Source organism: Lampetra fluviatilis, chromosome 2 (assembly GCF_964198595.1).
Source record: "Lampetra fluviatilis chromosome 2, kcLamFluv1.1, whole genome shotgun sequence".
Lineage (NCBI taxonomy): Eukaryota > Metazoa > Chordata > Hyperoartia > Petromyzontiformes > Petromyzontidae > Lampetra > Lampetra fluviatilis.
In genome coordinates this window covers 29876471-29903566 of record NC_136276.1, presented here as the reverse complement: position 1 = coordinate 29903566, position 27096 = coordinate 29876471, and the positions used below count along the sequence as shown (strand labels likewise).

General features: G+C 47.7%; 1 protein-coding gene across 3 annotated transcripts; it reads left to right on the top strand.

The window, feature by feature from the left end:
- Nucleotides 1-1174: 1174 nt before the first annotated feature.
- On the top strand, nt 1175-26332 carry EFR3B (EFR3 homolog B). 3 transcript variants are annotated; one of them, XM_078873526.1, is made up of 24 exons: nt 1175-1515; nt 2799-2821; nt 4758-4834; nt 5057-5187; nt 5822-5972; nt 7523-7644; nt 7918-8067; nt 8161-8295; nt 9211-9289; nt 10573-10708; nt 11987-12139; nt 13277-13388; nt 15206-15257; nt 16438-16610; nt 17617-17692; nt 18438-18599; nt 19393-19524; nt 19839-19906; nt 20776-20903; nt 22204-22295; nt 22704-22752; nt 23489-23595; nt 24064-24113; nt 24715-26332. In XM_078873526.1, exons 4-24 carry the CDS (start codon nt 5066-5068, stop codon nt 24821-24823), a joined length of 2358 nt encoding a protein of 785 aa, XP_078729652.1. In that variant the 5' UTR covers nt 1175-1515; nt 2799-2821; nt 4758-4834; nt 5057-5065; the 3' UTR covers nt 24824-26332. The 3 variants fall into 3 exon arrangements, with proteins under 3 accessions (XP_078729652.1, XP_078729642.1, XP_078729636.1); XM_078873516.1 differs by lacking the exon at nt 2799-2821; XM_078873510.1 differs by lacking the exons at nt 1175-1515; nt 2799-2821 and adding an exon at nt 3018-3633.
- The last annotated feature ends 764 nt before the right edge of the window (nt 26333-27096 follow it).

Below are 27096 nucleotides of genomic sequence, written 5' to 3'. Positions count from 1 at the left end.
ACAAGAAGAAGACCATCAGTGCCACATCACAACAATCAGTGACGTCATCAGTGTCACATCACAAGAAGCAGTGACGTCATCAGTGTCACATCACAAGAATCAGTGGCACCATCAGTGCCACATCACAACAATCAGTGACGTCATCAAGGTCACATCACAAGAAGCAGTGACGTCATAAGTGTCACATCACAAGAAGCAGTGACATCATCAGTGTCACATCACAACAATCAGTGACGTCATCAGTGTCACATCACAACAATCAGTGACACCATCAGTGTCACATCACAACAATCAGTGACGTCATCAGTGTCACATCACAACAATCAGTGACACCTTCAGTGCCACATCACAACAATCAGTGACATCATCAGTGCCACATCACAACAATCAGTGACATCAGTGCCACATCACAACAATCAGTGACATTATCAGTGTCACATCACAACAATCAGTGACGTTATCAGTGTCACATCATCACAATAGTGACATCATCAGTGTCACATCACAACAATCAGTGACATCATCAGTGTCACATCACAACAATCAGTGACACCATCAGTGTCACATCACAACAATCAGTGACATCATCAGTGTCACATCACAACAATCAGTGACACCATCAGTGTCACATCACAACAATCAGTGACACCTTCAGTGCCACATCACAACAATCAGTGACATCATCATTGCCACATCACAACAATCAGTGACATCATCACAATAATCAGTGACACCATCACATCAGTGCCACATCACATCAATCAGTGACATTATCAGTGTCACATCACAACAATCAGTGACGTTATCAGTGTCACATCATCACAATAGTGACATCATCAGTGTCACATCACAACAATCAGTGACATCATCAGTGTCACATCACAACAATCAGTGACACCATCAGTGTCACATCACAACAATCAGTGACATCATCAGTGTCACATCACAACAATCAGTGACACCATCAGTGTCACATCACAACAATCAGTGACACCTTCAGTGCCACATCACAACAATCAGTGACATCATCATTGCCACATCACAACAATCAGTGACATCATCACAATAATCAGTGACACCATCACATCAGTGACACATCACAACAATCAATATCACATCACAACAATCAGTGTCACCCACTCACACAAGGGCGCCCTCTGTCGCCATCTCCATAATAACTCCATCATCACCACCACCACCACCACGACCATCTTCACCACTGCACCGCTGCATTATTATTAATTACCACACCGTATTAATTCACCTGCAATACCAAACCCCACGTGCATAAATCCACGCAAACAGCACAAACAATAAGCAAGTTTTTTTTTTCAATAAAACATACACTCCTAGCGGACCCGCCGTCCTCGACTAGTTACCCTGCCGGCGAAGCACTCTCAAACCGGGCAAAGCCAAGTAGGCCGCACACGCCCTCTCGACCACGCCGAGATTTATCATTATAAAAACCGAAAGAAGTCAAGGTTTGACAAAGCCCTGAGCAAGACGTCATGTCCAGTGAGTTCAATTTATCTGCCAAGTTGCTGAAAATTGCTTTTATTGCTTCTGTATATGAAATCACCTGTCAACCCATACGGTTTACCACGTATTCTTGTACAGGGGAATTGAGTTTTCAGCTCCGTACGCCGTTTCAATACGCGCAACGTTTTTGTTTATCTATTTGTTTGTGTTTCTCTCTTGTTGTGGGACTTTATAGGATGAACGTTGATATTTATAAGGGGCACGGGGTGACCAATAAGGTGTAAATTGGTCTGTAATAAGGTTGGCACTGATAAGGGGTTGACAGGAACGGGAATGATCTCGCGTGTCGCGTTCCGTTATTCGTATGTTTGTATACAGTACGAAGGGCTTTAAATACCCCAGCTATTAACATTAATACTCGCAAAGATCACGCATGTATTAGAGTGTTCATACATTAAGTACACATTTGTACCGTGTACATTTTCCTTTTGTTAATTTAGAAATCGGCAGTACTGTGCCGTTATTTTGTGTCAACACAGCTGGGACCTAAGCGTGGCTTTAAAGAGGGAATTTTGAGGTTTTGGAAAAGCGCGTTTGTATTGAAATGTAATTTTGGTTTATCTTGCGTTTAATATTAACAATCTTGTGGGGGGTTTTTGTCGTATAAAATTATTCCCTCTATCATGTTATAATTGGGCATCAATGTATCATACACAGTACAGTATTGATCTACTGATGAGACTAATTTCATTTGAAACCGGGTAAAGAATCCAACTGGTAAAATTTAGGACATCTGGCAGTACTTCATAATTGTGAGGGCATTCTCCTATTTATGAGCCTCAAGGTTGTCTGCATCGATAAATACTGCAGGAAAACCTCGGTGGGAAATCTATATAAGCAGTTGAAATGTATCGTTGTGGATAAAACGGTACAGTATAAGCAACAATACATTCCCAGACGTGGGATAGAGTGAAGTTCAGGGTTAAAAGACATGGCATGTGTATAAGGCAGAGACTGTAGAATCGTTGTTGTTTGTGTAACTTTATGACCCGCCCAGACTGGACATCTGTGAAAAAAAGCTTCATAGTTCATCTGGCTTCTCCAGGAAAAAGAAAGATTCCCATTCTGACTGAATTATGCAAGCATTGAGCAAATCATTTACTTGGTGTCGAATGTTCATGGGGCTTATATGGACCCAAAACTAGACACGTAATTATTCATAACCCCCTTGCGAATGCTTGAATTGTCTTGATTCGATTCATGAATCTGGTTTTACTGCCTCATTTTATATTGTTTCTTGTTTTGTCTCATTTATACAGTTTTGTCATCATTAGCCTGAAATGTAACAACATTAGCATATCGTGTTGCACACAATTTCTTTCAAGCGTAAATAACTCAGACACATTATTGCATACATGCATCATGAGTGTACACATTTATTTGAAGCCAAGTATCATCGATGCATCGTTAAATGCGTACATAGAACCCGTAATGTATGCGGATCAGTCTTGAAGTTGGCCCAAAGATCAGAACATTCTAGACACCCGGTCTACAGATCTACATTCAAATTCGCTTTTGCAAAATAGAGATGGTGGGTGCGGATTTAGAGTCAGAGTTGTATTTGCAAGCACGTTATGTGTGTGCACTTGGGGCATCCATGTTCTTAACTGGGTATTGTGGTTGCCTTGGATTGGGAGGACAAAGGCATCTTCCTCCTGGAATAAATGAGAGATAAAAAGACAATTACTGAGACCCAGATGGAGACAAACTGATGGAGCAACGGGATTGGTTATGAAAAATTGAGATAATGAATGTCACTAGTCGGTGGATAATTTTATATAATCTTCTGAGAGCAACAGCATTAGAGACAAGAGTAAGAGATAATTGTTCAGGGAAGGAGAGAGAGAGGATATGAGGACAATGATAAATATAGTGATGCAGAGAGCCTGGTGGTATATTGAGAAACAGCTAGAGAGGAAAGCTGGGAGGAGGGGCAAAGAGGGGGAGGGTGCAGAGGTTGGCAGGCAGGCGGGCAGGCGATCGAAGCTGCAGATATTCAGGTCGAGAGTTAGGGCCAGGGTCAGGAGTAACAGAGGCACGGCTGTGAAACGGTGATGGACATGTGCGGTGCTCAATGCTGCCCATCACATACCGGTAATGCTCGCCCACACACACATGCACAGGCGCGCGCATGCATGCACATTTGTTTGCTCACTCGCGGAAAGCCTTGTTAATCTGTCCACGTAGCGGGGCTGCGCTCACAGTTGCTCATTTCTTGTAGGACTCAAATGGTGCCTGCTATCCTCAAAAACAACTGCAACAGGAAAAACATTCACGCGCGACAGCTCGCAAGCAGGGAGGGAAGCGAGCGAGATGGGCAGTGGGGTTGGTTACACGATGGTCTGTTGGAGAATTTTGAAGATTTATTCAGGATTCAGGATCATCCACACGCGGCGACAAATCACATTTATCATTCATTATCTATTCTGCCAATCTGCTGCCAAGCCTGATGCCAGTGCTTGTCGGTCTTTCAATTGCGTGGCTCAGGGTACTCATAATATCTATGTTAGTAAACACAAATGAGACTCAAAATACTGTGAGAGAGATCAAGACTGAGAGATGCAGAGGCAGAGATGAGATGTAAACAGAAATCGTGATTGTTCAAGGAAAAATAGATAATTTCTTCGTAGATTTATGAACTGACACCACTTAGATCTGATTCATTAATCCACAGCCAGGTCACGAATTATTACACAAAAATCTAAATACATGAACAACTTTCTTCGTCGCTCAATTCGATCTGTGTCAAATACCGGAATCTTGGTCAACCTCGAGTTGCATAGCAAGAAGGAGGGATGTGGTAAGAGAGATCTATTATTTTGTGACAGCAGAAGTAATCATGTATTGTTTGTGGATGGCTATTCCTTGTTGGTGATAATGTGATGCTGTGCTGGCTGACCCAAAGATTCCGTGACGTCATTTCAACAGGATTAGACCAGTGCATGTCGGCCTCGTGGGAATCAAAATTCAGTGGGGAAAACGAAATTAATGAACTTACTATTTATTTTTCCATCATGAACAACGGCTGAAATTAGCAGCGGATAGGTTCCAATTAGTGACCAAAGCAGAGACAGAGTGTTGAGTGTGAGATAGGGTGCACCATCACGCTTATATATTCACTATATATCAGCCTTAATAGGTGCTCGCTCTCTTAACTTGCATCAGTAGACTGGTCATGCTAACACTGGGTTCGGGGGGGATTTGTGCTTGTGTTGCAGGTGTGTGTGGCTGCTGTGGTGCTCTGCGACCTCGTTACAAGCAGCTAGTAGACAATATATTCCCAGAGGATCCTGCTGTGAGTGAATCACACACACACAGAAGCAAACACACAAGACACAGGCACACAAACAATCTCGCAAACCCCAGCTGACATAGAGACAACTATAATCCATGGTAAGTGTTCTCTGTTTGTCTCTATCTCACCGCTTTTATCTCTCCTCTCTCCATTGTCCTCTCTGTTTTATTCTTCATTGTCCTCTGTCCTCCATTCGCTTTCTTTTCCCCCTCCACATCCCAGGAGGGGTTAATGAAGGCCAACATGGAGAAGCTGACGTTCTACGCACTCTCCGCACCGGAAAAGCTTGACCGGATCGGGGCATACTTAGCGGAGCGGCTCAGCCGAGACGTGGCACGGCACTACCGCCATGGGTACACGCGAATATGAACATAAGCACACGTGGGCACGTAGACGCATACGCTACTCGTTTCAATTAGAGCTCGGATACCTATTTAAGTCATTCGTTATTTAACGACTATTTAAGTAATTAGGTTGGTTTTAGAGAAGGGTTTTTTATACCATTGACCACATGGAAATTACAGATTCTGCAATAGACAAATAAATATGGCTTTCCGTTATTCATAGCTTTTTGTAGATTACGAAAAGCATTCGATTCAGTAGAAACTGATGGGAGCCATCTCGGCTCTCGCAAACCAATGCATTAAAAAATAACCGGCACAGACAAGTTGGTACCAATAGTGGGCTGCGATGGGTTTCCAGCGTTATAGAGGTCGGCCTTTTAAAATGACTGCTGATTTGCCATTTAGTTAATAATAACGTCAAGTTTGTAATAGTGTCATTCATGCAATGATGAGTTGGAAGGCAGCCAGGCTGTGTGCCGGTGTCAACAATTGCCCAAGCTCTGCATTCCTCTATATATTTATGTTTTTCAGCCAATTAAAAATTGTTTAAGAAACATTGTTATTTTTTTTATAAAGGATACATTTATTCATCTTGCAGATGTGTTCACCACCTAATCGCACATTTATTCCACGTGTCTCCCAGCTACGTGTTTATTGCCATGGAGGCGCTGGACCAACTGCTCATGGCGTGCCACTCACAGAGCATCAACCTCTTTGTGGAGAGCTTCCTGCGCATGGTGGCCAAGCTCCTGGAGTGCAGCGAGCCCGAGATGCAGGTTCTGGGCACCAACTCGGTGCGTTCTTGCCGAACTGCCACTCACCCCAGCTCATCTCACTCACTGGATAAGGATAACAATGATGATGATCATAATGATGCTGATAATGCGAACAATGATTTACTTGTCATGTACAGAGCCACCCCTCCCCACACCACCTCTCGCTCCAGAGGACTGATAGGTTATCGCAATTTGGGGGGTGCAATTTTAATCATCATCTAATAATATTTTCGTCTCATTATTGTCATCTTGTGTTTTTCCTTATGACTGCTTTTCCGACAGAGGTTGAAAGCGTTTATGCATTATCTCCATCTGTCTGTTGCGTCCATAACACTCGTAGAAATTATCAAAAGTTTCAAATATGCAAATGATTTTTTCCCCTAACAGCTTCCTGTCAGCTGTTATGCTGCTGATTACATAAAAAGTGCATGTTGGAAACCATTACGTAAACCATGCATATGCACGTGATTTGGTTGCACATTTTTGTTCGCTATACTTGCCTAAAAGTAATAGAATATCATATGCATATCATTTACATCAAATCTAATTATTCATGATTGATTTTTAGTTAAGCTACATACTGATCATTAGAAGTACTCAATAATATACGAGCCTGTAGCAGTGTTATTATGTGAACCGAAGCTTAAACTAAGTGTGAGAAGTAGCTCCATGTTCTAGCAAACATTTGGACACCAAATATTCGCAGAGACATGCAAGGGAGCTTACACGTGTTCTTGCCAACCATAACTTACCCATTAATCAAGACGTCAACATTATACCTCCATGCCATCTCAAGTCCAGATCTCCCTTCTCTGATCGGGCTGTCACCCAGATCCGGAAAGAACTCTGACAAACAGAGTGGAACAATGCGGACGTCTCATTCAAGACTCAAATATCATCGCACCTATGTGGCCATGCAACCCAAACTATGGACAGTAAAGTAAACCATTGTAGTCTGCACTCCTTCAATTGACAAATAGCAAAACTACACAAACGCTCTCCTGATGCTCTCTCGAGGCTTGCAGACCTTGGCATTAGCATTTTGCTATTGAACATATTGCCAAGTACGAGAATGAAATAGAATTGCATATATTGCCTACTTCTTAATAAATTTCTTCCAAGCCACACTTAAAACTATCCGCTCAATGTAAGCTATTTTATATTTGTCTATCCATTCTCATTCATAGTGAACATGATAATTTATTTTAAGCAATTCATAAATGTGCTGTTAAATGCCTTTTATTATTATCTCAAGAAAGCTTCACCCATTCTTAAGACCATATGGTTGTGTGAAGTTTTCTCTGGGTCCTCCATTTTCTTCCCTCTACATTTAAAATCATGCGTTTCGAGTACTTAGCTGCTATACATTTCCAAATGATAAGCCGCCACTTTGTTGAGCTCTCATTTTTGGCCAGGTCACTTCTGAAAAAGAGCTATACAGCTCAGTGAGCCTTACCTAGTAAAGATGTATTTTATAGTTTAGTTTATCTCTGTGTTATTACTCCCGCCCCTATCTCCTTCTTTCTTTCCTTCCCTCACCCCATCGCACTCAAAATCTGCGGCGACAGTTTGTGAAGTTTGCCAACATTGAGGAGGACACCCCCTCGTACCACCGCCGCTACGACTTCTTCGTGTCAAAGTTCAGCGCCATGTGCCACCAGAGCCACGATGATCCGGACGCCACCAACAAGTGCGGTCGCCCTACCCTCCCGACCTCTCATCCCATCCCTCAAGCCTGATTTCTGCTCTTTGACTGCTCCTCCTTGACCCTTCCAGTCTTACCCCTCCTCTATTGGTGATGGTTTCAGTGATGGTGTCAGCGTTGGTGGCAGTGTTATCAATAATGTTTATGTTGTGGGCAGTGACTTTAACAATGTTGTTGATTCAAGATGAAAGTATCGGTGATGCTAGTGGTGGTGTTGGTAATAATGTCATTGATGGTAACAATGATGTTGGTGCCCAGGGTGCGCATGGCTGGCATCAGGGGCCTGCAGGGCGTCGTGCGTAAGACCGTGAAGGATGAGCTTCAGGCCGACATCTGGGAGCCCCAGCACATGGACAAGATCGTACCCTCCCTGCTCTACAACATGCAGCACGCGGACCCAGCCGACAGGTCCGCGGCGCCTGCCAGGCAACGCTACACCACTTCACACTACGTCTCTCCACAGTACGCCACTACAATGAATGCGTGTGCTGGCATGCGCAGCCGGTCCCCGTCCCCGCTGCAGGTGACGGAGAGGGAGCGAGACAGCCCCGCGTGTCTCGGGGAGAGCTGCCTGCGCGACCTGCTCGGCCGTGCCGCCTATGGCAACATCAAGAACGTCATCCGGCCCGTCCTTGTGTATGGCACACCCTCCCTCCCTCCCTTCCATCGCAGGGAACCAGACTTCCAGCTCCCTCCCATCCCTACCTGTCCCCATCTCTCCCTCCCTTTCTGCCATCCCCATCTCTCCCTCCTCATCTCTCCATCCCCATCTCTCTCCCCCTCCCTTCCTTCCTCACTCCCTCCACTCCCTGCTGTCCTCCCTCCCACTCACAACTCCTTTCTTCCTCCCCTCTTCCCTCCCTCAATCTCCCCTTCCTCCCAACCTTCCACATACTCTACCTTGATTCCTGCCCGCTTACCACATCCACTCTTCTCCCTTTTTCATTCCCTCCCTCTTTGACTGTGGCTAGGAAGCAGTTGGAGAGACCTCAGAAATATTTCTGTGATGTCATTCCCCGAGGTCAATTCCTCCTTAAATTAGTACATGTTGCTGTATTCGAACATCAGCATTGGGGAGACCTAAGTAGGTGGGTGTGATGTTGGCCACAGCACCTCTTTATGTGTCATACCGGCCTTAATAGGTGCTCCCCACCATACTTGTATGTATGTTCAACCTCTTTTGCACCGTACATAGCCAACCATGCTAATGGGAGGTGCGGGGGAAGGACAACAAACTAAACACAAAAATCAATTCGTTTTCAATCGAGATTTAAAAGTGCGTAGCTCCAGTGGCCTTCCAGTATCGAAAAAAAGAGCGTTCCAGACGTCCGCAGAAGCGCATCTGAAACCGCGCGATGCAGTGACCGTCTTTGTTCTATGGTTCGCCAAAAGCCACTGCGAAGATGACCGGAGTTCGCGTGATGGTTTATGCTCCTAGACGAGATCAGCAAGGTATTGTGTGGTTCATTTGTGGTAAGCACTTTGTGTGTTCTGAATTATCCCAACAGTCAATGCGAATGCAGGATCTTTGTTTGCACACACACCTTCCAGACACCTGGACAACCATCAGCTCTGGGACCCCAACGCTTTTGCTGTACGATGCTTCAAAATCGTCATGTACTCCATACAGGTGCGTACACACGCAACACCTCCTGTGTCTGTTCCAACAGCATTGCTGTGAGTGATTGACTACTCAGGTGAGAAGAAACACAGGGTAGGGGGGTGATAGGACCAGCATCGGGAAGGAACGACAGTGGTCACCTCTGTTCTTCGATATCGGCTTCACATGGTCCTTGCTTACGTCCAATTTACAGACTTATCTCTGCCATAAGAATCTGGAATTTCCTTCAGTAGCTCTTCTAGGCCCTCACTAGAGATGAGCAGTGCCTAACTCTCGTTTAAACAGGGATGCACTCCGTTGACTTGGGTCAAGGTGAGGACTACCACTTTGTGGGAATCAACAGCACGTGTCCTGTGTAGAAACTATCCTCACCATGAGAGTGTGTAATTTCCACCACCGACTTAGCGCTGTGTCACCCCATACTTCGTTTAGCAGGGAGACATCGTTTATTTGACTTTTAACTTGGACTAGGTCAAGAGGTCATGATGACGATAATGGTACCCGAGCTTCAAACTCGGTATCACTGGTCTTGCATGCGTCAGCGTAGCGTGGCTGGCATGGACCCGAGTACGAGGAATGAAATAGTGCCCCCTATTTACTGTCACTGGGCTGTCTCACCACGTGACTCCTCACGCCAGTGGCACCTTCCAAGAATCTGCCACCCATGCCTTTCCCCTATTCATAACCCGGGACCTGTGCCCCTTTAGCCAGTAGGCCCCGGCGCAGTTGCTCCACCTGCACACTGAACAACTACGCCCCTAGTTCCGATGTCTAAATTGAAAACTCATTCCTTTAGAACTGCTCTTTGTGTTTAGTTTGTTGTAATTTTCTTGCACCTCTGATTAGCACGGTTGGCTACGTACGATGCGAAAGAAGTTCAACATGTACATACATGTTAACCTATGGGTCCTATGTTAGCCTTTTGGTTCCATTATTTGTGGATCTTTGTGTAAGTTTTGGGGTTTCTGTGTGGGCCTCTCGGTCACTGCTGTGTGAGTTGGTCGGTTACGAAATATGTTCATGGGTGTCGGTAGCGTGTGTGGTTGGCATGGTGCCCAGCACAGGCGATGAAATGGTGCTCCCTGTATAATTTCACCCCTCCCCCATTCTCCATAGCCAAGCGCCTGGGCCCCTTTGAACCAGGAACCCCAGTGGACTTGCACTGCATGCACACACTCAATAACTACGCAGCACCTCCGATTACCAGGGTTGGCTACGTACGGTGCGAAAGAAGTTCAACATACATACATACACGCCACAGCTTTCCATGCTGTGTGCTGCTGCGTGTGCAGGCACAGCACTCGCACCTGGTTCTGCAGCAGCTGCTCGGGCACCTGGACACTCACAGCAAGGACAGCGCCCGCGTGCGTGCAGGGCTGGTGCAGGTGCTTGCCGAGACCGTGGCCATAGCCGCCGGCGGATCCGTGGGTACGCGCATTTGCGTGCGTGTGACTATGTGGAGGAGGTTTGTGAAGGACGATGCTGGGGAGTTGGAGGCAGTCCTCCAGAAACAATGGAGGGCAGGGGAGGGACACTCACAACAACGAGCGAAGCGTCAGGCGGCTACAACGCAGAGAGTTGGCACACCACAGTTGGTGCATCTGCCAGTCATCCCAATTAGTCAATCCATGGCACCTGGGTCTATTTCGTGACCTCCTGCCAGCGGGCCTTCAACACTTCACGTGGCCTCAAAGTGCACCTAGCATGGCATAAGTGCCATCACTGCCACTTAGTGGTGAATGGCGGATGTTGTTACAAAGCCTCGTGAAGGATGCTACAGAACAGTAAGAGGCAATGGCGAGTGGAGCACCAGATTGACATGGTGGGGAGCACAAGTGGTGCATTTGCCATTCATTGCAGTCAGTTAACCAAAAACATCTGGGTCGGTCCTTGACCGCCAGTGTTTATAGTTCATTCTGGATTTGAAGCTTTCGTGACTGCAGGAATCCATGCTCTTTGGTTCTTTCGGTAAAGTCACGTAGGTAGAAAAAATAATAGATCACGACGTTTCGATCGCAACACAAGCTACCGCCATCAGGTGACTTCATAGTTCATATTTGTAAGATTTGATATACTAGAATTTTGGCGGCCTATGGCTGCCTTATTCAATCTCCTGCAGAGGGCTTATTGATGCTTCGCCCCTCGGCCCTTCCCCGTCACCCCCACTGATGTCTTCTTCTTCCCACTTTCTATACCTTTTTGCTTCATGCATTCCAAAAGGCTCTTATAATTTAGTTGACGGACAAACGAAATTCCGGGCTTTTATAATAGGTGAATCGCATACTACTTAATTAGGAAGCCACTTAGCAACTTCCCCCGGCCCCCCGACTGGCAGACGAATGCCCACTTACCGGCCGGTGCTGCGATCACCTTGTACCTTCACAGGGACAGCTGCCTCTGGGGGACCCCTATCATAACACAGGGTACCTTGAGATGTGCTGCATAGGAGGTGTGGTATAAACATGAAGTGATGACGATGAAGACGACGATGATGATGATGACGATGATGACGATGATGATGATGATGAAGACGATGATGACGATGATGACGATGATGACGATGATAATGATGATGATGATGACGATGATGACGATGATGACGATGATAAAGACGATGACGATGATGATGATGATGACGATGACGATGATGATGACGATGATGATGATAACGATATCTGACAGCTGTTGGCCATTATGTGCCCCCAGGCCCCACAGTGCTCGAAGTGTGCAACACACTCCTCCGCCATGTGCGGCTCAGTGTCGACTTCCAGCTGACGGGCCGTGGAGGCTCCCACGAGGACGAGGACACGGAGTACGAGGAGGAGAAGATGTTCCAGGAGTCGCTCATCAAGACCATCGGTGAGTTGGCCGGCTGCCTCTAGGGAGCTCACAATGGCCATGTCACAGAGGTAGCCGTGCAGCTCAGAAGGTGAACACTGTGTGTCGGAGCACTCAGATGGCACGGTTGAGATCTCTGATTCAAATCCAGGTTTCAGAGCCACCCGTAATGAAAACTGAGTTCGCAAATATAGCGATGGTTTCAGCCCAGTCACGTATGACTGTATGAAAATTTCAAACAATTTTAAATGTGGTTTGTCACTTGCAGGGCATGAGAGGGTGGTGTGATCAGCAGGATGCCCCCTCATCTTTATTGACCCTTTGCAGGTGTTTACACACGTGTCAGATACAAAATTAAGGCTGACTTTGACCTAAAGGAGACCCAGGACACATTCTGAAGTGACTCGCCACTGATGCAGACAAAGACACACAACAACCGCCATTCGCTACTAAGTGGCAGTGAAGTCACCACAGCACTTGTGCCAGGCTATGTACACTTTAAGGCCACGTGAAGTGTCGAACGCCCACTGGCAGGAAAACACGGGACAGACACACACACGCAGATATACATAGCTGTGCACGTAATCGCAACCTGAGACAAAGACACGGGCAAACATACACACACAAGCACACAAAGACATGCAGAAATACACTCAGATACACAAAAAAACAAAGGCGCATAAAGTGATAGGTATGCACAAGCACACGTACATACATACACACATAGACAAGCATATGCACAAATGCACAAACAGATGCATACACAACAAGAACAGCAGCCGCCATTTACCAGTAAGTGACTTTGATGCGCAGTTTGAGGCCATGTGAAGTGGAGAAGGCTCACTGCCAAGAGGTCACGTGACAGGTTCCCGTTTTTATGGGTTCTGACTGAAATGACTGACAGATTCAACACCAACTGTGCTTCCCACTGTGGCAACTTGCTGCGTTTTAGAGGACCAGCACTCTACCGTAGTTGTAAGCCTCACTCCTCCACCCTCCATTGTCTTTGGAGGGAAAATACATCTCAACTTCCCAGTCGCATCATATTTGTGAGCCTCCTCCACAGACACACACGGACACACTGTGTCGGCTTTGGTGGCATTACTTTGGTCCGTGTGGGGCAAGATGACCGGTTGTTTTGTGCGTGCTTCCTGCCAGGTTCATTTGCCACCACACTGCCCAACTACCAGCGCTCGGAGATCATGTTCTTCATTATGGGCAAGATGCCTCTTCCAGGGTGCCAGCCCAGCCTCTGTGCTGGCCACGGCGGGTACGCTTACAATACACACACACGAAGACATCTACGGTGACACACACACACTCATACATTTATATATATTTATACATATGCTCGAATGTTTGCAAGTACACAACACACACAGATACACGGAGAGAGACACACAGTCACATTTATATACACATGTGCATGTCCACACACACACTACATACATTTAAATGTATACACACATACACAACACACAGGCATGCACATACTCACCATTATTATTACGTAAGCTGGCATGATCACACCCACACTATACAAAGACAACGATCCCCCGTATAGTGTGAACAGACTGTTGGGGCAAGTGTTGTTAGCAAGCACCTATAAAGGCCGGCATGGCACACTAGGTGGTGGGTGGCCAACACCACGCCCGACCGCCTTTGTCTCCCTAGTGATGATGTTTACAGACCACACCAGGTAATCATTTTAGGCTGAGTCGACCTAGGGGAGGCCCAGAACCGATTCAGATAATCATCACCGTTGTTGGCCATGAGCGGGAATAGACCTCGGGCTGCCAGGTTCATAGTGCAGCACGCTAACCGCTACACTACCGCTTCCTACACCATACACAAAGACAAAGAACCCCCATATAGCCTTAACAGACTGTAGGGGCAAGTGCTGTTAGCAAGCACCTATGAAGGCCGGAACGGTACACGAGGGAGTGGGTGGCCAGCACCACGCCCGACCGCCTTTGTCTCCCCAGTGGCGATGTTTACACACCGCACCAGGTACTCATTTGAGGCTCGCATAATAGCACACAAATTGACATGTGCACCTGTGTACACAGGTTTGGACGCACACTTCCACGAACACACACACACACACACTCTTATACACACTCAAGTCATTGGGTTGTACGTGCACACACACACGCACATATTTACCAAACTTCGCTTTACCAAACTTCACTGCTTTCACACTCAGGAAAAAGGGGGACAATACAAAATAGTGTGCCACATTAACGCACACGAATACACAAAAGAATAACTAAGACAAAGCCGACGTGGAGTTTGATGCGTGTGTGTGCGTGCCGTTAGGCCAGACTCTGCGGTTCCTTTCAGGGAAACTCTTTTCCCTCCCTCGCCTCCCTGGGGCCCATCCCTGTGCTTGGAGAGGTAGCTTCCTACCAAGTGCCACCACCCCTATCCCTTCCCACTATCCCTTTCACTTACTCATGCCATTCCTTTCCCTTCCCATAATCTCCTCCTTACTGTCTGCCGCCCCCTATTAATTATTTGCCTTCCCACAATCCCCCTCGCTAACGACTGCACCTTCCCTTACTATCCCATAATCCCCCTTTCTGACTGCGAACCCATTCCCTTCCCACAATCCCCATGAACCCCCTGAGTATACTGTGTGTGGTGTGCCCTGCTCCCTTGCTTGGTGTGGCTAACACAAGCGGTGCACACTGAGTCACCCCTTTGATGTTCCTTCGCGTAATTTTTTTCGTTTAAGATCATGCCTCTGGAGATCTTTTCGGTCCATTCAAACAGAGCGCGGCATGCATGTTTATGTAATGCTTCAACAGGATCGCACAAACGATTGGATTCGTGTGCACGTACATGTGTGCAGTGTGAGGGTGTATAACAGTGTGGTCTGTTAATGGAATTGTGTATGTGCACAGGAGTGATTCACGCACTGCACGACAAATTTGACGACATGAGTTCAGTTCCCAGCTAACATGACTGACATGTGGTGTCTAAACCAGTAAATCATTGCACGCTGACTAACACCACTCTCTGCAGCAGTCTTGAGTAGATTAAATGACCGAGAGAGGGGGGGGGGGTCTTTATGTGCGGTTGCAGTGAGGAGGCCATGTATCTGATCCAGACGATGCTGCTGCGCTCTGTGCTGCAGGTGAGGCCTGTGTGGCGTTTGCACCGTAACCTGTACACACATGTCCATGCTTCTGGGTGTTTGTACAAGTTCACACTGGTCTACGTGCACACCTGTGTGTGTACACATGCCTTATATAGTATTCACGTCTATGTACAGCCCTTTCACGTATATGTCAGTCCACTGCTGGACGAGTGCCTTCCCCTACTTTGTGCGGTTTGGCGAAGGCAGCATAGATGGGGAGAGTGTTTAAACATGGGGAGCGGTGGTGTAGCATTTAGCGCTTTGCGCTATTAACATGGTGGCTTGAGTTCGATTCCCGCTCACGGCCAACACCAGAGACGATTATCTGAACCAGTCCAAGGACTCCCTTAGGTCGACTCAGCCTCAAATTAGTACCTCGTCCAGCCTGTAAACATTGCCACTGGGGAGACAAAAGCGGTCGGGCATGGAGCTGGCCACCCACCCCCTCGTGTGCTTTGCCGGCCTTCAGAGGTGCTCGCTAACAGCACTTCGCCCAACAATCTGTTCAGGATACACGGGGGATCTTGTCTTTGTGTGCATGCATCACATGGTTGTTGAAGCCATGAACCTGGAAACTCAGACTCGATTTCCATCCACGATTAACATTGGTGGTGATATCCAAACCAGTCCTGGGTCTCCCCCGAGTTGACTCAGCACATTATACCAGTACCTGGCATGGCGTATACAATTTCGATTTAAAGCTTTCGTGACTGCAGGGATTAATCTTCTTGGTTCTTTCGGTAATGTCACGTAGAAGGGAAATAATAAAATAATAAAAATAAAACATAATAAAATAATTCTCACGACGTTTCGGCCACAACGCAAGCAGCCGTCCTCAGGTGAAGAACAGGTCTGTCTGAAATACAGCGCTGTCTTTCAGACAGACCTGTTCTTCACCTGAGGACGGCTGCTTGCGTTGTGGCCGTGAGAATTATTTTATTATGTTTTATTTTTATTATTATATTATTTCCCTTCTACGTGACTTTACCGAAAGAACCAAGAAGATGGCGTATACACTTTACCACTGTGGTGGAGATTAAGGCAGGGGCCGGGCATGGTCCTAGCCCGCACAATTCCTTCGTGCGTCGTGCCGGCCTCAATAGGTGCTCGCTCACAACACTTGGCCCATCAGTCCGATGAAGGCCACACGAGAGACGCTTGTGTTTGTGCGCGCCAGGTGACGTGCGGTTACCACGTGTCCAACATGACGAGCGGGCTGCCATCTTCCTTCCTCGAGCCGCTGCTCTCCCTCTCTCTGCTGGAGCACCCCGACCTGAGGGTCATCGTCATGGAGATCCTGCAGAGCCTGGTTGATCGTCATGGCAACCGACAAAAGTTTGCGAGCGTCAGGTGGGTGGGCGAGCAAAACAAGAAGGCATAATCAGCACACGCGTGCGCTCCTTTTGTCAGTCCACCGCTGGGAAAAGGGCCTCTGTATGTGTTGTGGATCACGGAAATTATTTTACCTTTAAAGTAATCTTCATTCACACTGGAAGTATGTTTATATGTTGAACCTCTTTTGCACCGTACTAATCGGAGTACCTCAAAGCACACAAGCGCAAAGCATAATTACCAAGTTTTGGGATTATTGGATAATGGTCATGTCACGGAAATGTACAATTGTTCTCGCAGCAAACTCGTTGGCTACACGTTGACATGACCCAGCAGTCGCACGTTTGACGCTTGTTGTAGATGGAGTGCAGTTTGAGCCCAGCATCCGTCCTGGTTAATACTGCCAGTGTATTAACCATGAAACACACATGGTCTGAATTTCGATTTAAAGCTTTCGTGACTGCAGGGATTCATCTTCTTGGTTCTTTCGGTAAAGTCACGTAGAAGGGAAATAATAAAATAATAAAAATAAAACATAATAAAATAATATAATAATATTATAAAATATAATAATATAATAAAATAATATAATATAATACTTTATTATTTTACTTTATTACGTTTTATTTTTATTATTTTATTATTTCCCTTCTACGTGACTTTACCAAAAGAACCAAGAAGACGCATGGTCTGCTTCACAGTGGACGTTAAAGATCCCATGCGATTATTTGTAAAAGAGTAGGCCAGTCGGTGCCTGTGTCATGCTCCAAATGTGCCAAGTTTGATAAACTACTCGCGAATAACGCCTCCACTCGGCACACACATTGCAATATCACCCCCTCCTGGCAGACTAATGCCCCAATTGCTGGTAAGTTGTGCATTCACCTGACACCTCACTGCATCAGCTGTCACTGGGAGTCCCCCTGCTGCAGTTCACCTCGAGAACTCGTGCATAGGAGGCACGGTATAAATACCAAGTGACGATGATGATGATGATGAACCGCACTCCTTGCTGCCACCGCAGTATCTGGCCCGACATAGCGGTGCTCAATCTCAAGATGGAGAAGTGTTCCCGCCAGGACGTGCTCTTCATGAAGAAGGTGAGGACCGGCGCGGTGGCTGTTTGGCTCTGGCGGGCTTGGTGGTGGGCCCGCTCAGGGGTCACAGCTGGCTTGAGACCACGCCGCGGATGCGAGGTAGCTAGTAGGTTGCAGTACGGCAAGGAGTCCTACTTAGTCAAGTTTTAGAGTAACGCTACCTCGGTGGCCGGTGCAGCGGCCACCGTGCACGTAGCAATGAATCAATTGAAATCCATTGTAACGCTCACATTAATTGCATGGTTACGCTAACATTTTGCAACATGCCCTGTGTCGATGGGTTCCTATAAATCCTGCAGCTGCTAGCAATTCTGCATTCACCCCAATGGCCAAATATAATGACATTTTTAATCAAATTGTGACGCTGAATCGTGACGTTTCACTTGGGATGAGCATCGGTTCAGTCCTCGCAGTGTATTGGCTGACGTCACGTGCATCGCATACAACATTAGCCCCGTCCCTGACCCTGCTTGGCCATCCTGTATATTTCGAATGTCTTGTAAGGCCAGCGTATCACGATTTTGTCACAGCTCGGCATGGTAAATAGCCAGTGGAAAGCCACCCGTACCGTGAGGGCCCCACTCGCATGTGCCGGTGGAAAAGGGAGTGATGAAAGAGTGATGCTTCTGCGCCGTGCCAGTCCGTGCTCGTACGTCACTGCCCTGCGTGCTGCTTTGTGTCGTTGTCTCTGTTTGTCCCGCTTTGTGCCGCGGTTGCACCGCGCCCCCCCCGCCGTGCCGCACTGCAGCACAGCCAGCAGCTGTACCGGTACCTTTACCTGGCGAGCCAGCGGGAGGACAACTCGGAGAGGAACTTCCGTGCGCTCTTCGGGACGCTGGCCGTGCTGAGCGTGGAGCTGGCCGGCGAGGAGGTGGTGGTCGACCTCGTCCGCTTGGCCCTCGCCATGCAGGTGTGGCTGTCGGCTTTGTTCTCTTGGCCCTTGCCACACAGGTGTAGCTGTCGGCCCCGTTCCCTTGGCCCTCGCCATGCAGATGTGGCAGTCGGCCCCGTTCCCTTGGCCCTCGCCCATGCTTTGTTGCGTTGATTAGACAGTTGGACCCTAGCTAAGCAGCTCGGAATTCACCGGTTGGCATTTGAACACAGGTGTCTGAAACGGATGCGAGGAATATCGTGGCAGGACCGGATAAGCAATGCAGAAGTCAGAAAGCGATCATGCCGGCTAAGTGTTGTGTTTATGATTAGGAAAAAATCGGCTGTGCTGGGTGGGACGTGTGTGCATGATGGGTGAGGGCCAATTGCAGAGACAGGCATTGGAATGTTCACCATGACTGCAGTGACCAAGGGAAAGACCTCAGAACCAGTTGATGGGGTACTCATAATATAGGTTTTTGGGTCAGATCGCGTTATTTATAAATGTGTCGTAACCCTCCACCACCCAACATGGCCAAACAGTAAAAAATGTGTCACGTTTTTCAAAGGACAAAATAATTCACTTCTTTAGCCCACCGGTGTGTTGAAGAGAGAATCAACAGCATTAAACAATTTGAGTACGACGTTTTTCTGGTAATTACAATCAGCTTCATCAGGCAAGAATGATGAAGCTGATTGTAATTACCAGCAAAACGTCGTACTACTCAAATTTTAAAATGCTGTTGAGGTGGGATCAGCAGATTTGGCCATGCTGATCTGTTTCCCCGTGTCCCCGTGGGTTTGTCTCCCGCGGTCCCTGTGCGAGAGAGCAGGAGGCAGCTCTGCAGGGCGAGGACGGGGCGCCCGTAGCCACGCGCTGCTCCGTGCTGGCGCTCGTAGTCGCCTACTGCAGCCTCCTGAGCCAGCTCACCGCCGTGCCTGCCTTCTGCCAGCATGTTACACAGGTGCACATGCACAAGCACGAAGAGCCTGCCAGTTGTTGTTTTAGCTCACTGGTAGGTGCACACACACATGAAGATCCTCCTTATTGTTTTAGCTCACTGGTAGGAGCACACCCACACACCAAAAGACAAAGATCCTCCTTGTTATTGTTTTAGATCACTGGGAGGTGCACACGCACACACACACACTCACAAAGATCCTCCGTGTTATTGTTTTAGCTCACCGATAAGTCGAAAGACTGTTGTGAGATTAGCCAATTAGATATGAATACAACAACAATTTAGCAATTGTTAAACGGGGTCTGTGTCGTTCACAGGTGGTTGACAGTCGGAGCAAGAAGGCCCCGTACCTGCTTCCTGCGCACGTGTTCACTGAGAATCCCAAGTGAGATGGGGGCTGGGCGGCTGTCTTTACGCATTTACGCAGTGGGCAGCACTCCGACGTGCAGAGTGTGCATCTGCAGATGTATTAGGCGCGTCACATGTGTAAGGACAGTACGGGGTGATCTAGGGACAGTACGGCTCCCCGTGGCCATGGTTACTAATTAACGTAATGGGAACAGACAGGGTCACGTGAGGGTAATGTGGGACCTAAGTGGTCGCTAATAATGATTGATGTGACAAGCTCTGACAGGGTCACGTGAGGGAAAGCACGGAACCTGACCGTCGTAAATTGTAATAAGGGCAGATACAGACAGGGCCAGGTGCAGTGAGAGAGTGTTCGGGAATAGGGGCGTGGCCGGGTCGTGAGGGGGATAAGAGCCGGCATGGACCGGGGCTCTGGGCTGCTGTTGTGGGGGAACTGCCGTCACCGTCGTCACCTTGGAGCGGATCGTCTTCATTATCCTGAAGTGGGCACCTTGTAGTCTTGGAAGGCTCGAGTTACGTTGTCTCAGAATAGAGTTATCTAAGTTACCCAAGTGTATATAGTCACTCGCGGTTACTCGTTAAGTCGTCAGTGAGTCGGCAATCGATTCGTCGACTGATAATTATTGGTTCACTTGCTCGTCCAATCAGATGACATGAAATAGCTCAAATGTTGTCTCAGAATAGAGTTATCTAAGTTACCCAAGTGTATATAGTCACTCGTGGTTACTCGTTAAGTCGTCAGTGAGTCGGCAATCGATTCGTCGACTGATAATTATTGGTTCACTTGCTCGTCCAATCAGATGACATGAAATAGCTCAAATGTTCATAATTGCGGATTTTTAAGAACACATTTTTTTCGTTTTCCCGATTTATGTTTCTTGGTAGCTTGCCACGGACGTTGGACCGGTTGGATCCTGAGATGTTGCTGCTGTCGGCGAAGATCGGAGAGGCTCTAGGCGGGAGCGGCTACAGCGTGGAGCGACTGACGGTGCCTTACGTGCCACAGCTGACCGGTGAGACGCGCACGGCTACGATATTGAGACAAAAGTCTCCTGAGTAGCCTTCTGAAAAGCAGTTTGGGGAAAGTGCTGTTAGCGAGGGCCTGTCAATGCTGGCAAAGTGCATGAGGAAGCGGTGTGGCCAGCACCACGCCCGGCCGCACCAGGTACTAATTTAAGGCTGAGTCAACATATGGGAGCCCCGTGACCGATTCAGATAACCTCCACTGATGTTGCCCATGGACGAGAATTGAACCAAGGTGGCCAGGCTTTTAGCCAAGTGTGTTAGCCACTATTCCATCATGGCCCGCCCGCATACACATGTACATATGTAAATGCACACATAGGCATGCATACATATACAGCCATATAAAACATACGGATGTAAATATACAAAACACTAATTTCAAAATGTAACCATACACTCCCCCCCCCTTGTTCTGTATGAAGTCTACATAAACATCTAACCATTTCTCCAACCCTGAATCTCATCCACTACAACTGTCAACCTGAAGAGTCCATGGGCCAGAACAGAAATTAGTACCAATTTAAAGTAGTAAAGCATTACGAGTACCGATCTATTTATACGGCTAATACAATTGAATTATTGGATAACCCACTAATTTAAAGTGGTTATAACATAATTCACTGTTATCGGCCACACAATATGATTGGAATCAATTAAAATAACAACCGCCAGTTGCTTTCTGTGGTGCTGATGCTAAGAAAAAACTGCCACTTTTTTCAAATGTTCTTGCTGTGGTTTTCACACCTGATGATGATTGCTTGTGTTGCAATCGAAACGTCGTGAGAATTTTATTGTTTTATATTTTTATTATTTTATTATTTCCCTTCTACGTGACTTTACCGAAAGAACCAAGAATATGTTTCAATATATGATGCTTCAATGAGCCTCTCTCACCCCACGCTAGACGGCAACCCCATCATGCTCCGTAGAGAGTTGGCTCGCCAAGTGGCAGTCGTCCTATTTGTTTTAGAAATCCTGCCGCTTACACAACCATTGGTGACCAGGCTGCGACCATCAAGCACTCCGGAACCTGGCTTATGCATGGATGGCTGCAGCCTGGATTTGAAACTACGGTTTCAGCAGTGTTGGCTCAGGGCCTTCGGCATGGCCATTAGAAGTCTCCAGCGAGATAAATATACAAGCTGTGGACCTGAACCCATGATCTCTGCCGTGCCGGCTCGGTGATCTGACACGGCCATTATGAGTCGCTCTGTGCCACCCGTGGATGACAGTTGTCCTTTTACCCTGAGACGATTTGTCGCACCACCCACCCCTCCCCCTCTCCAGATGAGGACCGCTTGTCAAAGCGTAAAAGCACAGTGGACACCATCTCCATCCAGGTGGAGGAGGAGGCAAAGGGGAGCCCCAACCACGGGCAGGTAAAGCTACCCGGAGGAGATCGACAAACTAGACGGACATGGACAGATAATGCGGCTGATAGGTCGATGGACAGATGGACCAACAGAAAAATCGACGGAAAGACAGATGCACAGGTAGTGGGACAGATAGATGTATGCATGTTGAATTATTTCGCACTGTACATCGCCAACCGTGATAATTATCAGAGGTGCGGGGGAAAAATGGATAGACAGATGAACGAACAGATATGAGTACGGATAGATGGACGGATAGATATTTAACTGAAAGATGGCCAGATATATATGGATAATTAGATGATAGATGGACACAAGCCATTTGTTTAATCTCATTTGTATAGTTTCTCGGTTTTTTTTTTATCATGTGCAAAGAATTTGTTCAATCAGTTCACTTCCTTTCTTCCGTTGCAGAAAACCCCGGCGGAGGAGATCACCTTTGAGAGCCTCAAGAAGGCGATCGGTGAGCGGCTCGCACGCGGCGACATTGCCCATTCAGACCAGACGCTACACAAACAAGGAAGAAATAAATCATTTGTGTCAGAGGCAGATCTAGAAACTTCCCAGGTGGGTTGGGGGGGGGGCGGCAGTCCTGAAATCTGAAAGTTTTTAACGGCACATTAAATTAATAAAAACAAAAACTCCACACACACAATCGATGATTTTCTCTGGGGAGTATCAATGCACTGTATGTTTTTCGGGTCGCAGTGGCTTTTGTCTAACCATTGAGCAAAGACGGCCACCGCGTTGCACACTAGTTGCAGCTGGATTTTTCATTGAGATGTACTTGTGTGTACGTCCGTGTGTGTACTCGTGTATGCGGGACGAGTGTCAGTGTGTTTGTGTGTGCATGTGTGAATATATAGGTGTATTCGCGTCTGTGTGTGTGTGTGCATGAGTGCACGTGAATGTGTGTGTCAAAGCGGGGAGCAGTGGCACAGTTGTTTAACGCATTGTACTACGTACCCAGTGACCTGAATTGGTTAACATCAATGGCAAGTACTATTTGGACCAGTTCTGGGGCCTTCCCCAGGTCGACTCGCCCTTAAATGAGTACCTGGGGTGACAGAGGTGGCTGGGCTTTGTACAGGCCACGGTGCACTCCTTTGCTCACCATGCAGGCTCTAATAGGTGCTCGCTAACAGCACGTTGTCCCAACCGCCTGTGACATCTGCACGGGGATCGTTGTGTGTGTGTAGTGGACAGCGCGAGCCGTGATGAGCTGGAGAGGGAGCGGCGGCGCCAGGTGATGGAGCGCTTCCAGAAGGCGCCGTTTGAGGAGATCGCAGCGCAGTGCGAGGCCAGGGTGAGGAGCGCTCACATAGACGGTCACCTGAACCCCTGCGTGCTCACACGCTGCCGTACAGTGCTCACCCGTACACCTGCACGCGTACGTGTTCACCTACACGCTCACCTGTGCACCTAGAAGCTCGCATGCTCACCTATAGCGCTCACCTACGCGATAATCTACACGCTCATATACTTACATGCTCACCTGTACACCTACATGCTCACCTGCATACCTCCACATTCACCTGCATGCTCACTCATCTTCACAACATAGCTACTCACCTGCACACCTCCATATTCACCGGCACACCCAGTCACCTGCAAACTCACTTGTACACTCAAAACACCTGTACACTTACCTGCACACTCACTCACCTGCACACTCACTCGCACACCTATAACTTTGCACCATCACCTGAGCTCCATTCACTTGACGTGGATTGTTTGTGTCCCCGTCTCCCCCCCCATACCCCCTACACCCCAGGCCAATCTCCTCCAAAACAAACTGAACCAAATCTTCGAAATGACCATACGGTAAGACCAACACGCACACAGTGATGAGGGGGCTTCACATATATTGGCACGCATCTGTGATACTTGTCTTTCCCAAAAACACAAGAATGAAACTATGCTATGAATCAAGTTTTGCTGCCTGGCGTGCAAGTGCGCAGCGGTGACGTCACCGTCAGCGGTGACGTCACCGTTCCGTGATGATGTCACCGGCATCCCACAGCTGTTGAGCCAGGTTCCTGCGTCACGCTGACATCCTGGGCTTTCCCAGGACGTCCGCCGTCTGGGAGCAGATGTCCTGGGAAACGTTCGTGAATGGGAATCGAACTCGATTTTCCGCCGTCGTGGGCCAACACCAGCGATGAATATCCGAACTGATCCTGGGCCTCCCCTAGGTCGACTCAGCCTTGTGTAAACATCAGCACTGGGGAGACAAAGGCAGCCAGGCATGGTGCTAGCCGGGGGTGGTACTGGCCACCCACCCTTTCATGTGTGCCGTGTCGCCTTTAATAGGTGCTCACAAACAGCACTTGCTCAAACAGACTATTAAATGCTATATGAGGGAATCTTCGTTTGTGAGTGTGTCTGTGTATGTGCATGCGTGCGTGTGTGTGTGTGTCCACAGGCCTCCCCCCAGCCCCTCCGGCTCGGTTGGCGTGGGTGCCCACGGCCCCGCGTCCCGCCGCTCCGTGCCCGTCTATGAGATGTCGCTGCCCGACCTCTGCGTCTACTGAAGCCGGGGGTTCTCATCGCCCTTGATGCCCGCGGTCCACCTCGGTACAGTGTTGTTTATGTGAAGTCGTCAACGCTGAAACGTCTCGACGGTGACATCAGTTGAGCCGTCATTCCATCTCGCGGTCGCGATTCAATCCCGTTCAGGGATTGAGCGGGACCATCCTCATGATCCTCATTATTGTCATCATCATCATCATTATACCTTCATGGTCGTTAACACGAGTAGTACCATTTCATAAGAAGTCAACAGTTGTCATCCTATGTTTATACCGGTCCCTGCCATAGGAAGGCGGAATTTCCATTGATGGCTTGGGACCACCAGTGGATATGAGCATCACCCAACTTTTGCTTGAGCAGCGAGACGCTGACGTAACCGAGAGCGAATAGTGCTTCCGATGCCTCTGTGCCCAGGTGGCCTCCCACAGCTGCTGTTGTTACCGAATCTGCTACTGAAGCTTCAACTGTTGACTTCCTGGATTTGTCGATTTTCGTGGCCGTTCGGGCTTATTCTTATATTCGTCGGTAGTTGCTACTCTTCGCAATGTGTTCAAACGAAATGCTTTATTTACATTTAATTTTATTAGACTTGCGTGTGTGTCCTTTACTTTGCAGTATTAGTACGTAAACTACTCTCGTTTTAAATATCCACGTTCTCTTAGTGAATATATTTTTTTAACTCTTTTTTTTGTCGCTCCATGGCCACAACATTTTGAAGTCGGCCGCAGCCTCAGCATCTTAGCCTGCGGTGGCTGTGACGAGGCTACTGCCCGTTCTTCCTGCGTCGCTCGTTGGCAGCACCTCCGTCCGTCTTCACGGCGGCATTATTATTATTTGCCCCCAACGCACCTGGCCTTGCCGAGTGCAGAGGCAAAAGTCTTTCTTTGCAGGCACATGGAGTGGGATCTCTGGGCAAGCCATGGCCCGCAGTGTAGAGAGAAGAACCCCACCATACTGTGCGCTTTGAATATTCGTCATCTTCGCGGAGTGTGTTGTCCGATATATTCTTACACTAAAGTAACATATCACTCCTAATGCATCATCGCCATCATCAACGTCCTGATCATCAGTGGCAGGTGGACTTAGAATGTTTTCTCCCCAGAGGTTGTGCACAACTTTTTACCGACGTATTTGTGAGACGTTTGGTGAGATTCTTGAACTGAAAAAAATTATCCACGAAAGTAGTATTTATTTTTACCATGTGCAAACTTTAATGTAGTTTATATTTTAAAAAGTGTATACATTTTTATGAAATTGGTCATACTGAAGAACCACTTTTGCTCCACATGGGCCTATCTTTCCATGTTTACCATTATTCTCTGCATCACACAACTGGTGCACTCATAAAGACCTCAGAAGATGAGGAAGCATACATATTCATATCAAGCACAATTTTAGATAATGTACTAAATGTAACATGCGCCTTCAAGGTGGATTCTGGGTAATATATTAATGAAACAGGCTGTATCGCCAAGCACAACTTAAAAACGACATTAAGTCCCGTCACCCAAATGCCCTTCTTGACCGATGTTCCTGATGTGGGACGGCAGGAGTCACCACAAGCACAGTTAAGCCTGGCGGTGGTGGCCATCACGTGGCTGCCTGTAACCCAGCACTGTGGAGGCAGCGGGGGTTGGTGGATCACACACAGATGTTGTGAAACTTCCCGTTGGCATCGAGGAGGTGCCGTACCCTGGCTCGCCAGGAGAATGCGGTCCGGCAAAAATGTGGACTCAACCTGTTCCGTCTGTGTGGGATAGAGTGTTGCTCCCTCGCACGCCTGGATTTTTTCCGGGTGTTCTGGTTTCCACATTTAAGCACTTGTTAATTGACTAATAACACCTTAATATATAGAGGACCGTAGAGCTTGTGGTGAGTGGGTAGGGAATTTGGCTCCAGATTACCGTGTGGCTACCTTTCCTTCTTGTCTGTGTCTCCTCCTCGCGACTCCGAGTTGTTCTCTCTCTTCGGGAGTCAGCGGATACTGTGCTGCATGTTACAAATTGTCGTAATTATTGTTGTTATAAAGCGGCTTATAGCTAGAACTGGGAAAATTTACTCGGGGTGATTAATAGAATAAAGATTGTAATCAACTACTTTTTTGTGGCCGATTACTCTGGGAACCTCGAAAGAAACGTGGCTGCCCCCCCCCCACAACTCCCCCTACAATCCGCACCTGGCATGATACGGCTGATGACTCTGTTGACGTTGCTAAGCCACGCCCATCACCTCCCGTCCAGTGACACACGTTGGAACAGAGGAGACTTTTTCACCC